The 13549-nt window shown below is 33.0% G+C and overlaps 1 protein-coding gene across 1 annotated transcript in view; it reads right to left on the minus strand.

Annotated features, from left to right (window-relative positions):
• The window catches only part of LOC140445367 (uncharacterized), a 31978-nt gene extending 18678 nt beyond the window's left edge, over positions 1-13300 (minus strand). The window contains exon 1 of the mRNA XM_072537346.1: positions 12833-13300. Coding sequence (XP_072393447.1) covers positions 12833-13247 — 415 coding nt within the window. The 5' untranslated portion in view covers positions 13248-13300. The remainder of the gene's footprint in view (positions 1-12832) is intronic.
• Positions 13301-13549: the final 249 nt, after the last annotated feature.

Genomic DNA, 13549 nt, shown 5'->3' on the forward strand with positions numbered 1-13549 from the left:
TCACGTTTAGACCAACGACTTGTATACGAAACTATGAGTTGTAATCGGTGGGAAGAGAATAAAAAATGTTTAAATTTCAATGACAACAATAAGTTTATACGAGCTGGTTTACCCTGTCACGATAAACTTTTTAAAATAAGACCTCTCGTAGAGAACATACGTGAACAAATATTATTAGTCCCTAAAGAAGAATATCTCTCTATTGATGAACAAATCATACCTACTACAACAAGACACAGTCTAAAACAATACAATCCTAAAAAACCCAAGAAATGGGGATCCAAAAATTTGATACTTAGTGTAGTTTCAGGATTCAGCTACGATTTTGATATTTTTGCTGGAAAGCAAAGTAATGTTATATCTGATGGTGCATCAGATCTTGGAGCAAGTGGAAATATAGTTACAAAACTAACTAGTAAAATCCCACGGCACAAAAATCATAAAGTATGTTTTGATAATTGGTTCAACAGCCCTAACCTACAAGTTTATTTTTTACAAAATGGTCTGCTGCTCTTAGGGACAGCTAAAATTAACAGAGTAGCAAACTGCCAATTGCCTACACCAAAAGAGTTAAAAAAACATGGTCGAGGTACTATGGTAGAGAAAACTGCTTTTATAGATGAAGTAGAAATCTCTTGTGTTTTTTTGTACAACAAACTAGTTACCATGCTCTCAGCATACGTAGGTAGTTTTTTTATTACTTCCAGAGAGCGCTATTTTCGAGAAGCCAAAAAATATCGTGAAATTCCTTGTCCTAAATCAATAGATGTTTATAACAAGCATATGGGAGAAGTTGATCTATTGGATTCCATGATAGGGCTCTATAGGATTCAGTTACGTTCAAAAAAATGGTACAAAAAAATATTTTTTCATCTATTGGGCATGTGCATTGCGAATGCATGGATCCTGTGGCGCCAAAAAAATGTAAATTATATGCCATTATTTGACTTCAAACAATATATTGTAGAAAATTTATGCAAGGTGGGCAAGAATAGTTTGCCAAAGAAAAGGGGTCGATCATTATTAAATGTTAATTCACCAAGAAGTTCCACAACTGAAGCAGAAACTCACAAATAAAAAAAGCGGCTTACTGTGCGTCAAGATTATCCAAGCAATAAAGTTCGTATAGACGCCAATGGCCACTTTCCCCAGTGGAACGATACAAGATTGTTGTGCTATAATGACTGTAAATTTGGATCATTTGTTAGATGTTCTAAATGTAACGTATTTTTATGTTTAAACAAAGATAGAAATTGTTTCGTAGAATTTCACTTCTAAAAACAATAACTAGTTTAAGTGCATAAGAAGCCCTATTTAGACCTGTCTATTTTTGTACATTTTAGGTTTATTGCATAGGAAGCCCTATTTAGACCTGTCTATTTTTGTACATTTTAGGTTTATTGCATAGGAAGCCATATATGGCTTATTTTTTTATTTTCTTTTTTAGTAGAAAATTGTTGTAAATTCTTTGGTAAATATACTTCTTTATAACAACAAAATCTTAAATTTTGCAAAAAAAATGTTATTCTATCTAAAACATAATGTATGCTGTAAAAGGTTAAATATATATATATATATATATATATATATATATATATATATATATATATATATATATATATATATATATATATATATTTACAAAACATGTAAAGAGCTAGAAAATAAAAAAAAACTAATTGGAAATAAAAATAATAGACAGTGTCGTGTATTTACAAGCATGTATCATAGAGTCGTGGCAACATTAGAATGAGTAAACGATGAATGGAAAATATAGATACGAAATCTATTCTCAAATAACAGGGAACAAGATGTTAATATGTAGACGTTTCAACCACTGATAATAATTTACTCATTCTAACATCAGAAATATAAGAAACATAGAACATGTAAATAGATTCACATACCTAGGAATGGATCTGGTCGCAAGCAATGAAGAAGAACCGGAAATAAATAGAAGGCTTGTGCTGGCAAATAAAGCCTATTTCGCGATGGGCCACATATTCAAATCGCGAGACGTACACCGGAAAACAAAACTCCGGGTCTATAAAACAATAATCAGGCCCATAGTAAGTTATGGTTGCGAAACATGGGTGGTGGCACAGAAATCTGCCAATGCATTAGATGTGTTTGAAAGAAAAATATTACGTAGGATCCTGGGCCCAATAAGTGAAAACAACAACTGGCGAATTAGGTACAATAGAGAAATATACGAGCATTATAGCGAACCAACTCAAGCACAACATACTAAACTGCAGAGATTACGATGGGCAGGGCACGTGGTCCGCATGCATGAGAATAGAATCCCCAGAAAATTATTAAATGCAAGAATGCAGGGAAAAAGACCTGCTGGAAGACCTAAAAAGAGATGGGAAGATGAAGTCGATGAGGATGCCAGGAACTGCCTGGGAACGCGTTCATGGAAAAGAACAGCGGTAAATAGAGATGGTTGGAGAAGCCTGTTGAAGGAGGCCAATGCCCGATTTGGGCTGTAGCGCCATTGGATGGATGGAACATCAGAAATAAAACTCGCATTGAAAAACATGAAATCCATAAAGTTGCCTGTTCCCGATAACATTCACAGTGAAATTTTAAAGCTCTTAGAAGTCGAACACGTATATTTCCATGCAAAAATCTTCAATAGTCTTTTATAAAAATTGCAAAATTCCACTAGATTGGCTAAGACGTAAGCTTATACCTCTTAATAAATCGAACAACGCAAAATGTAACAATTTTCGACTGCTAAGTCTCAGGTCCCATTATGTTAATGTTATTTATGAAAATAATTTATAACAGAATTCACAAAAATTGTTCTAAAAGAGGATATGAGCCCAAAACAATTTGATTTTAGGAATGGTATGGGTACCACAGAGGCCGTGTTTAGTTTCATTGTGCTCATGCAAAAATGTCGCGTTCAACAAAAAATGCATAACTGTGTTTCATAATTTATGAAAAGGCCTTTCATAACAGTTTATCTTGAAATACTAATAGAATGGGGGGACTAGGACCATAAAAATCCAGTTTTTGTAATGAAACAAATTAAGCGATTGTTAATGGAACCCAAAAGACGAAAATGGAAAATGAAAAACTACGCTCCTAAGGCGATAAACCGGCATATTCTGCAATCCAACGAACCGATGCGATGTATTGTGACCTAATGAATCCAACTACGAGTCAGCAGCCAGTGGCGTACGCTCCACAATACCAAAAGTGAACTGATTAAAAATTACAAGGTAATATTCAAATTTATTAACCTTTAAACACGGCTTACTTTTAATCCTTATAGAAACCCCAATATATTAAACTACTTTCCACCACTTTGAATTAAAATGTGCCAAAAGTTGAAAACTCCAACAAAACTCATAGAGCTAGTCTAGACAAAAGAAGTGTAAAACAAACACAAAGAAAACAATTACTGGCTGAACTCGCGGACTCCAACTTCTAACAGATTCTTTATCTAGTTCTTCTTCTTCTTCTTCTTTATAAGCAATTCTGCTTGTTCATTGGTTAATTAATATCTCTATGAAAGGTTGTCACTTCATCTTTTGCGCGGTCGTCCGATACTTCTTCTGCCGATTGGTGACTTCTCTTGCTATTTTGATGACACGGGTATCCCCCATTCTGCTTGTGTAATTATTCCAGTCTTTTTTCTATGTAGAGTCTGTTCTTTTATATACTGTACGTTACATTTCCTTTTAATGTCTTTACTTTTCCTTCTTCTTCTAATGTTTTCCTGTAATTCTTCTTAGTACTCTCATCTCTGCCGTTTTCAGTAGCCTTTGTATTGTGACTGTGTCAGGTCTTATTTCTGAGGCATATGTCAATATTGGTCTTACAACGCCTTTATAAATTCTTGACTTCATTTCAGTTTTAAAGTGTCTGTTTCGCCATATAGTGTTATTAAGGCATCCTGCCAGTCTATTTGCTTTTTGTACTTATTCTCTCACTTCTTTGTCTAGGTATTCATAGCTGGACAGTGTTTTGTCTAGTTTTCTCGCAGATTCGAGGCACTAAATAGTGAATCAAAAAATGATGAAATTAATGACAATGAAAGGACATCCACCTCCAATATTTATTAAAGAAGTTAACACATACCCCACTTATCGAATTACTAAACCAAATTACTAAAACACATGAATTAAAGGTTCTTAGCTTTGATAAAGTTAAACTTCAGCCACAACTGCTGATTACTATTATAGTACAATAACAAAAGCCCTAGGTGAAAAGAATACAGAGTTTAATACTTGTCAGATAAAAAACGAGCGCAGTTTCAGGGTTGTTCTAAAGAAAATGCATTACTCGATAGACAAAGATCTTATAAAAAAAAATAGTGTAGAAACGTCACATTGTTAAAAATATTTGAAACATCAAACACCCTAAAACTAAAGTGACCTGGAACCTTCTGATAATAATAAAATATATGATGCCGAGATTAAACCATAAGATTACAATTATATTACCATACTAAAAAGAGAGATACCACAATGCTCTAAATGTCAGCGATACGGACATACCAAGTCATACAGCCGTTTTAGACCACGCTGTGTAAACCGCGCTGGGGATCATGCAACTAGAAAAGAAAGAAGTGCCAAAGTCAATTTCTGTATAACCAAAGGAATATCACTCAAATCCCAGACAGCACAATCTTGTTTCGATCTTTCATCCGACTGCTCTCCTGTCTTGATCATGATATCCACAAATATTCTTGAAACAGTACCTCCGTCATATCTACGTAATAGATATACCAATTGGAATACATTCCGGGCTATTGTTTTGATGACAAACTGGATTTAACCATCACACTAAAATCTGATGGCGATATTGACGAAGAAGTAGATCAGTTAAATAGTATAATTCAAGTAGCTGGCTGGCAGTCTACACTTACACAAATAAAAGCAATCACACCCAACGAAATAAAAGAAAAATCGCAGAAAAACGAAGACTAAGAAAAATATGGCAAATAACCCGCACACCCCAGGATAAAAATAGATTTAACCAAGCTACAGCCCGATTAAAAACTTTGTTAGACAACAAAAACAACCACATAAAACGATATATACAAAATCTATCTGCCACGGAAAACTCCGAATACTCGCGAGGGAAGGCAACACGAAAGATTTACCGACCACAACTCTCTAATCCGCTTATCCGAGCCAGTAGCGGACGATAACTACCGAGTAAAAAAACAAACCCACAGTGTTTACCAAATACTTGGACGAGGTATTCCAACCACATGCTTAAAACAACAACGTTGATTGTACTGGGTTCGACTTAATCATTCCAAAAATTCTAAAACAACTTTCCAAAAAAGAAGTGCAACACCTAACACAGATTTTTGACGCAATATTAAGAACTGGTTAATATACACGTTGGTGGAAAGTAGCTCAAATCATTTTAATATCTCCAGGCAAGGCTGCACAAGAATTTAAGTCCTATAGACCTATCAGTCTACTTTCAGTGACGTCAATGGCTTTTGAAACACTAGCAGAAAATGACGCAGCCTTTTGATAAAGTCTGGCACATTGACCTGCTATACAAAATAAGCCAAGTCCTTTCTCTCAACTATTTTCTAATCCTCAAATCCTATCTCTACGATCATCATTTCCTTATAGTAAGTAAAGGATCGATCAGTGCACTAACTTAAATTCAAATAAAGTTGAAGATACAGGTTAGTGTCCTTGGTTAAGACTTGGTTACAAACATACCGAATTAAAGTAAACGATAGCAAGTAAGTACATACAAGAATCGTGGAAGAAACACATAGTCACGAAAAGAAAACAGTTTGATCTGAAACTCAGTAAAATGTACTTTCTAATAGGAAAAGGTCACAATTGAACTTGTACAATAAAATTCTAGTATACAAGTGATAAGGCCAATATCGAGCTATGGAATCCAACTGTAGAAATCTGCGTTGAGAATAAATATCGACATCCTGGAGAGATTCCAATCGAAGACCTTGCTCATTATCAGAAATGCACTGTGGTACATGCCGAATAAATATATTAATTGCGATTTTCAAATGAAGACTGCAAAGAATAAATTGCCAGTTACTCCCAAAAATACAACAGACAACTGCAAAACCACTCCAACAGACTAGCGAAGAACCTTATGAGACCCCAGGCAAATAGAACGCTAGAGCGCCACAGTCCAAGCAATCTACCACCAACAAAATTTTTAAATTTTAAATTTTAAATTTTCAAAAAATTTTTAATATATTATACACATTTATAAGAAAGTCACAAATAATTTCGTTACTAAAATAATGATTAAAAATCCTTTGATAAAGTCTATCTCGAAATACTAATAGAATGTTTACAAAAAAAAACATCGATCCCAATGATATAAATATAATACGTGAACTGTACTGGAAGTAAAATGCATTTATTAGAACGGAGATAGGGGAGACTAGGCCAATAAAAGTCCAAACAGAAGTTATTAGACAAGGTTGTATACTCTCGTCATTATTATTTAACCTGTACTAAGAGGACATATTTCCACAAGCTCTAGATGAGGCACAAGATTAATTACCGAAAGCGAAGAAGAACTACAAAATCTGCTAAACAAAGTAGTGAGCAATGGTAAAAAATATGGTCTTAAAATGAATGCACAGAAAACAAAAACAATTGTAATCACAGAAAAGAATACCATAAATATTACTAAATGACAAACTAATCGAACATGTTGTATAGTTTAAATATCGAGTTTGCTGAATACTTGAGACCTTAAATGGATGCTGAATGAAAGGAAAAATAGAAGGAAAGCATGTTCCTGTCACATGACAAATGACCTGGCTGCGTTACATCAAGAACTGGACAGGACTAGACCTTCAAACCTCAACCCTAATGATACTACGGGATCACTATTTTTCTTGAACTTTAAAACAAAAAAGACTTTTCCTAATATGTTGTTTTCTATGTTTAGTTCGAGCACAAGTTTTGTATGTAGCTTGTATAATTTTTCTAAAAAATTAAAAAGTTACACGTTATACCATGAGGGTTTCCAGTGACTCTTATTTTGATACTTTCTTCTTAATGCTTAAACATTTTTTGGGAGTGAAGCGTTCTGTAACGTATGTTTTGCTAGTAAGTTGTTTCCCCGATTTCCGTGTTGGTGGTAAAAAAAACAGGTGTTTTTTTTTTACTGGAAATCACTGACTTTCCTACTTCTCCCTGCATCTTCTTCTTCATGTGCCTTGTCCGTTCCGAACGTTGGAAATCAACATGGCTATTCTGACTTTGTTTACGGCAGATCTGAATAGTTCAGCAGATGACAATCCGAACCATTGCCGCAAGTTTTGGAGCCACCAGTGTCTTCTCCTTCCTGGACCCCTTCGGCTGTCTATTTTCCCTTGAATGATCAGCTGTAGTACTCTATATTTATTATGTCTCATAACGTGACCCAAGTATTAGAACTTTCTTTTCTTTATACTTATTCCTACCTCTTTCTCTTTACCTATCCGGCGTAGTACTTCTTCGTTGGTCACGTGCTCAGTCCAGGATATACGTATTATACGTCGGTAAGCCCGCATTTCGAAGGCCTCTACTTTTTCATCAATGTTGCGGTCATTGTCCACGCCTCCATTCTATATAACAAAACCGGGAATACATAACATTTCAGAAGTCGAATTTTGAGAGGTAGGGTGAGGCTTTTAGAGATGAAAATTTGCTTCATGCTATTTGCTTCTCCCTGCATGTTCCCCTAATTCGATCTAACTATTGAATGTTTTGCGTTTAGACAATTCGTACTATGTTTGCTAATTGGTTTAGTAATTATGGCTGGAAGAAGTTCGGTTTACTTAGGTCACTTAGGTCATTTTGCTGCAGTAGTAGGAAGAATTTGATAGTGATAGTAAAGTTGATCTGCTTATTCTGACGTTAGCAATGAAGAAGATTTTGCTGAAGTACACGCAGAATATGACCCATTTCACGCAGATTTTACATCTAATGATAATGACGACCAACAAACTAATTTTTACATGTAAGTTTCTATTCATATTTTCAATTATAAGATACATAATATGTATATTGTACTGCAGGTCAAAAAATAAACTTGAAAAATGGTACTTTGAGCCACAAACTCAAAGAACAAGTCGCCAAGCAGAACCAAATGTTTTTGCATACAAAATGAGAGACTACAAGACATGCTAAACAAAACGTTGACACAATTTTCAGTAGTTTTTGCTTATTTTTTAAAGAAAATATTGTAAACCAAGTAGTTTAATGAACTTATGGAGAAGGTGAACTTAAGCACAAAGATTTATGGAAAAATATGGATGCTAAGGATGCTTTGCGTTTTGTTGGCTTATTGATATTAGCAGGAGTTTACAAATCTAATAACGAAGGAATTACTAATTTATGAATGTAGAAGATGGACGCCTAAAATATAAAATAAAACTATGAGCAGAAACAGATTCACTACATTTTCCCAATGTCTGCGGTTTAATAATGCTAAAGCCAAAAGAAGAAATTCAGATTTAGATAAATTATCACCAATTAGAAATTTTTTGAATTACGGATATCCATATTACAAGATTTACACTTTCCGTGGTAGGAGCCCACTTACTACACAGTATTAAGTATATACGGTGTAGGTAAAAGTTTATGGTCGGTATGGACCTTACGTAAGATGGAGTGAGAAACACATGTTTAAAAAGTGAGAGGTATATTAGGTCCGCCCTTTAAATATCGTCGAAAATACATGATACAATATATACAATAATAGAAAAGGGGAAAAGCGAGTACATACACAAACATAATGGATATTATCGTTTATGTGTATATTTATTGAAGTGAAAGAAACTAATGAAGGATATATTTATTATAACTTGAAAAATAAACTAAACAATACAAATAGTAAATCTTATTTACATTTACATTACACGTTATTATTAAATCGTGAATCGTCTAAATTGACATTTAAAAACATAAGTTTTTCTACTTTACTTCTTGTTAACCGTGTTCTTCTTTTATTTAAAATTAAATCAAATTTTGAACATGTGTTCACATTTACAATATTTTGTAATAGTAAACAGCTTCTTAACTCTTTCTTTTGTTTTTAGCTTAATTTTTGTGCGAAAATCCCTGCACTTTAACACGTGAATCCATAAATGTACATAATGACAATGTGCCATTCTCTTCTATCCCTCTAAATCTTTTTGCTAAACCCGATATTAGTAATTGTACTATGTCCGATACTATGTATGTAAGGTTACCGTTTGCAAAAATTTTATTGCAAGATTCTTGCAGGCAGTGTACCATTACAATCACTGAACTACCTTTCAAGTATTTTTGGCCACTCAATGTACTTGTTATTTCTTTAAAAGGCCGTAAAATTTGGGAAAGTTGAGAACAAAGAATCCAGTCTTCATTATTTAGATTTGGTCCAAGTCTAAGTCTGTATTAACTAATACCAATGTGGAACGGATTGCCTATTCTAACTCGGTCATTCTTTTTAACATGTAATAGGTGAAGTTCTACCTAGTTTCCACGTCTTGGATTGGCCGTTTGGGAAATTTGTTATGTTGTAATTGATATTTAAAAACCTTTCTGAAGATAAGGTACTTTTTTTGAAATGTGTTTTTTGACGAATTGTCGAAAAAAGACTTTTTATTTTATCTATTGTACACGACAGCATTTGTGCGTCCTCCACCAATAAATTTAACGTATGAGCAAAACAATTTAAATGTTTTCATTCCAAAAACATATTTAATAGCTTTGACCATATTTGAGGCATTATCAGTTACTGCAAAATGCACTTTTCGGTTTAGTCCCCACTGATTAATAATTTTACTAATTTCAAAAGCGATGTTTTCTGAATTATGGTTTTCAGAAAAATGGCAACAGCCTAATAAAACCGTTTTAAATTCTAAATTTTCGGTTAAATATTGTCCTGTTAATGCGATGTAACTCTCAGTTACTCCAGATGTCCAGAGGTCAGTAGTAATACAGATATTTTGTAACTTCTGCAAACTTTGTAAAAGCTCGTTCTTCAACTATGAAAAACGGATGAAACGAGTCTTTGCATAGGTTTAGTAAATCCATATCTATTTGTTTCTTTTGTTTTAAACCAATATTTTTAATAATGGAAGTATCCATCACCTTCGAAAATGCAGATCAATCGTAAATCGAAACTCATTCATTTATCAGAATACCTAGTTTTTTTTTTTTTTCAACGTTAACCGATAGCCCGACTGTCCACTGTCCCGAAAGAGTTATTTTTAGTTTTGTAGTAGTCTCTCAGATCAACTAATCGTCCTCGTCGACGTAAAGTGTTCGTTGCTCCTCTGATTATGTCTACACAAAACGTAGTTTTTTTGAATCAACCATCAACTAGCTGGCTTACCAGTGAGAAACCGTAGATTCGTAAATGATAAATAATTATTTAAAATGCAGGGATTTTCTGATAAAAGTGAAGGTAAAAAAACAAAAGAAGAAGCTAAGAAGCTGGTTACTTCTATAAAAAAAGAAAAAGAAGATTTTACTATTGAAAATTAACCAGTACAAGAAAAAGAAACTGATAAATGATGACTTAAGTCTATGGTGTATTTTTGATAAATTCGACATGACTCATCTAAACATACACCTTTATCGAGAGATATAAAAGAAGTCGACATGTATTTGTCTGATGATATATTACCCACAAAAAAATACGAACGGAGATTGGAACTGTCCATTACAGTGGTGGAAAAACCATCGCCATGTGTATCCTAACTTAACCACTATATTGATAAAATATTGTAGTTTTGTAACAAAATATGTTCCTTGTGAACACATGTTTAAAGTCTGGTTTAATTTTAAATAAAAAAAGAACACGGTTAAAAATAAAAGTGGAAAAACTTATATTTTTAAATGTCAATTTAGACGATTCGCCATTTAATAATGTGTAATGTAAATGTAAGTATTATTTGTATATTTAAAATGTCAACGACCAGCCTCTAGTTTCTGAGGTATATTAGGATCGAAACCAGAGATATGTAAAATATCTCTGATCGGAATTAATCGTCTCACTAATGGGTAATGGGCTTCAATAAGAAATATGGAGGGGAGACCAAGGGGAAATATGATTGTTATCTTTGTCTATTCGCTGAAAATATGATTTTATATCTGTGTTAGATATCCTGTTAAATATTACCATACCGACCATAAACTTTTACCTACACTGTATTCCTTTAAAACCAGAGAAGTACGGGATAAAGATCTGGACAACATGCGACAGTCAAACTTCATGTGTATAATTGATAAATATAAAGTGGGAAAACCGGAAAGCAAATGGACCGCAAATGAACTGAAAAGATCAGGAAGAAATGTGACTACCGACAATTTTTTTACAAGCCTTGATCTTGCAAAAGAATCGAGCATACAAAACTTAACATTGCTTGAAACAATTAGAAAAAATAAACCAGAACTTTCCTGGAATTAGAAAATGCACGTAGAGGGATGTATATTCAACAAAATATGGTTTCCAACATAAAGCTATGTTAGCCTCCTACTGCCCGAAAAAAGGGAAAATTGGTACTTCGCTATCAACTATGCATAATAGTGGTAAAATTTCTAAAGATGAAAAACAAAAGCCGGCAAGAGTTCTTGATAAAAATAAAACAAAGTCAGGTGTAGACACCATATACAAGCTTCTCGGAACGTACAGTCAAAAGGCAAACAAGAAGATGGTCCGTGATAGTTTTTTATAATATGATTGACATTAGCGCATTCAACTCTTATATGGTGTCATCTAAACGAAGACTGGAAAACGAAAAAAGGTTACAAACGATGCGAATTTCTTAAGCAGTTAAGAAAAGAGTTAGTTGTTACTGAAACAAGCGCAGATGAAGCTTCTACATCACAAGGTCATCCGGGAAAACCTGAAGAATTGAAACGTGGTAGATGATGGAAATGCCCCAGAAATTTGGACACAAAATATTATTAGAGATGTCAGAAGTGCAATTGATTTGTTTGTGATGATTATCACATAACTACTTCACTGGAATGTACAACAAACAGTTTGTAAAACCATTAATTTTTTATTATAATTTACTAAAAAAGAGTTTAAAATTTACATGTATTTCATATAAATACATATCCATTTTTTTACAAATATTATTAGACTGTTTGATGGACAGCTTTGGGGTCACTATTGACCTTATTTGTATTATGTGTCATAAAAAAATATGGTATTATGAGGGTTAGTAAGAAAAGCATAGAAAAGGATAGAGATGAATTTGCAGAAGTTAACGCCAACCTTCATTAGAGACGGCACCTATAGAAGAAGATAATTTGTACCTGTTAAAATTAAATTATCACAATTTTATGTTGGACCGTCCCTGTAACGAAATCTGTTTCCTCTTATATTTATCTAATAATAATGCACCATTTATCTTCTATTGACTCAGCAATAATTGATAGGAGTTGGTTGTATTATTTATCGCACTATAATTTTACATATCAACAATTACTATTTTATTACGTTGATATAACGGTAAAATTGTTTATTAAAACTAATATGATATGCTAATTATTACTTGATTCTTTTATAACTTAGAAACAACATTGTTCAATTATCAATAGCAGTATATTATGTACTTTGTTTTTTGTAATTAAAAGCTATGACTATTAAAAACAGTATTATTATTTAAAACGTGGTGAGCTAGTTAGCTGGCCAAAGAAATATCCTTAAATAATGCAGCATTACTTGAATTATTGTACTAAGTACACATGCAACTATTTTTACCGAAAAAAGTAGCAAAATTGTACATATTATACTACTTACATTTCTTATCAAATACCTTTAAAAAATGTGAAAAAATAACCAATAAAAATAAATAATAAATGAATCTTACCTTTTGTTACTAAATTTTCCAGAATAAGAATAGCATCTTCATCAGCCTTGTCAGCTTCCCCTGTCAAGTTAATTCTACCTCCTATAAAGTCTGGATAAAACGAGGGATACGGTAAAGAATACTTTTTATGAAAGGACTTTATCGCTGGAATAACAACTTTGTAGAAATATACTTCGGCTTTAGTCAGATTAGATGTGGGCCCCATCACTTGATTATCAGTTACTAATTTTGCCACCAAATGTAAATCTTCAGTCTTATTACTAATTTTGTCTTTTAAAACTACATCGATTTTTATCATATCACTTAAATAGTTTTCTCCAGGCGCCGTCAAATCGCTGGCTTTGCTTTGCACTACAGTTTTGTTAGGACCGATATAGTCGCTGATTAGTTCTTCAAAATTTTTAACTCGCTCCATTGCTACAAATTGTATGTGTACAACAGAACACTACGATGTGAATAAGTGTCGCGGTTATTTCATTTATGTTTTATAAAAGTGAAACACAGATCCGGATTTAGAAAATTCATTAAATAATTATAAATGCATAACAAAATAACACAAATATTTTCAGGTAGAGATAAGGCAAAGATAAAAACACATTATTGTGTCAGATATTTATCAGCAAAATAAAACTATTCTATTATATGAATAACCTTGCTCTAATATTTAGAATTAAAAGATAATTGCTTAAAAAATAATTTAAATTATCTTATTACACT

This window comes from Diabrotica undecimpunctata, chromosome 7 (assembly GCF_040954645.1).
Source record: "Diabrotica undecimpunctata isolate CICGRU chromosome 7, icDiaUnde3, whole genome shotgun sequence".
Taxonomy (NCBI): domain Eukaryota; kingdom Metazoa; phylum Arthropoda; class Insecta; order Coleoptera; family Chrysomelidae; genus Diabrotica; species Diabrotica undecimpunctata.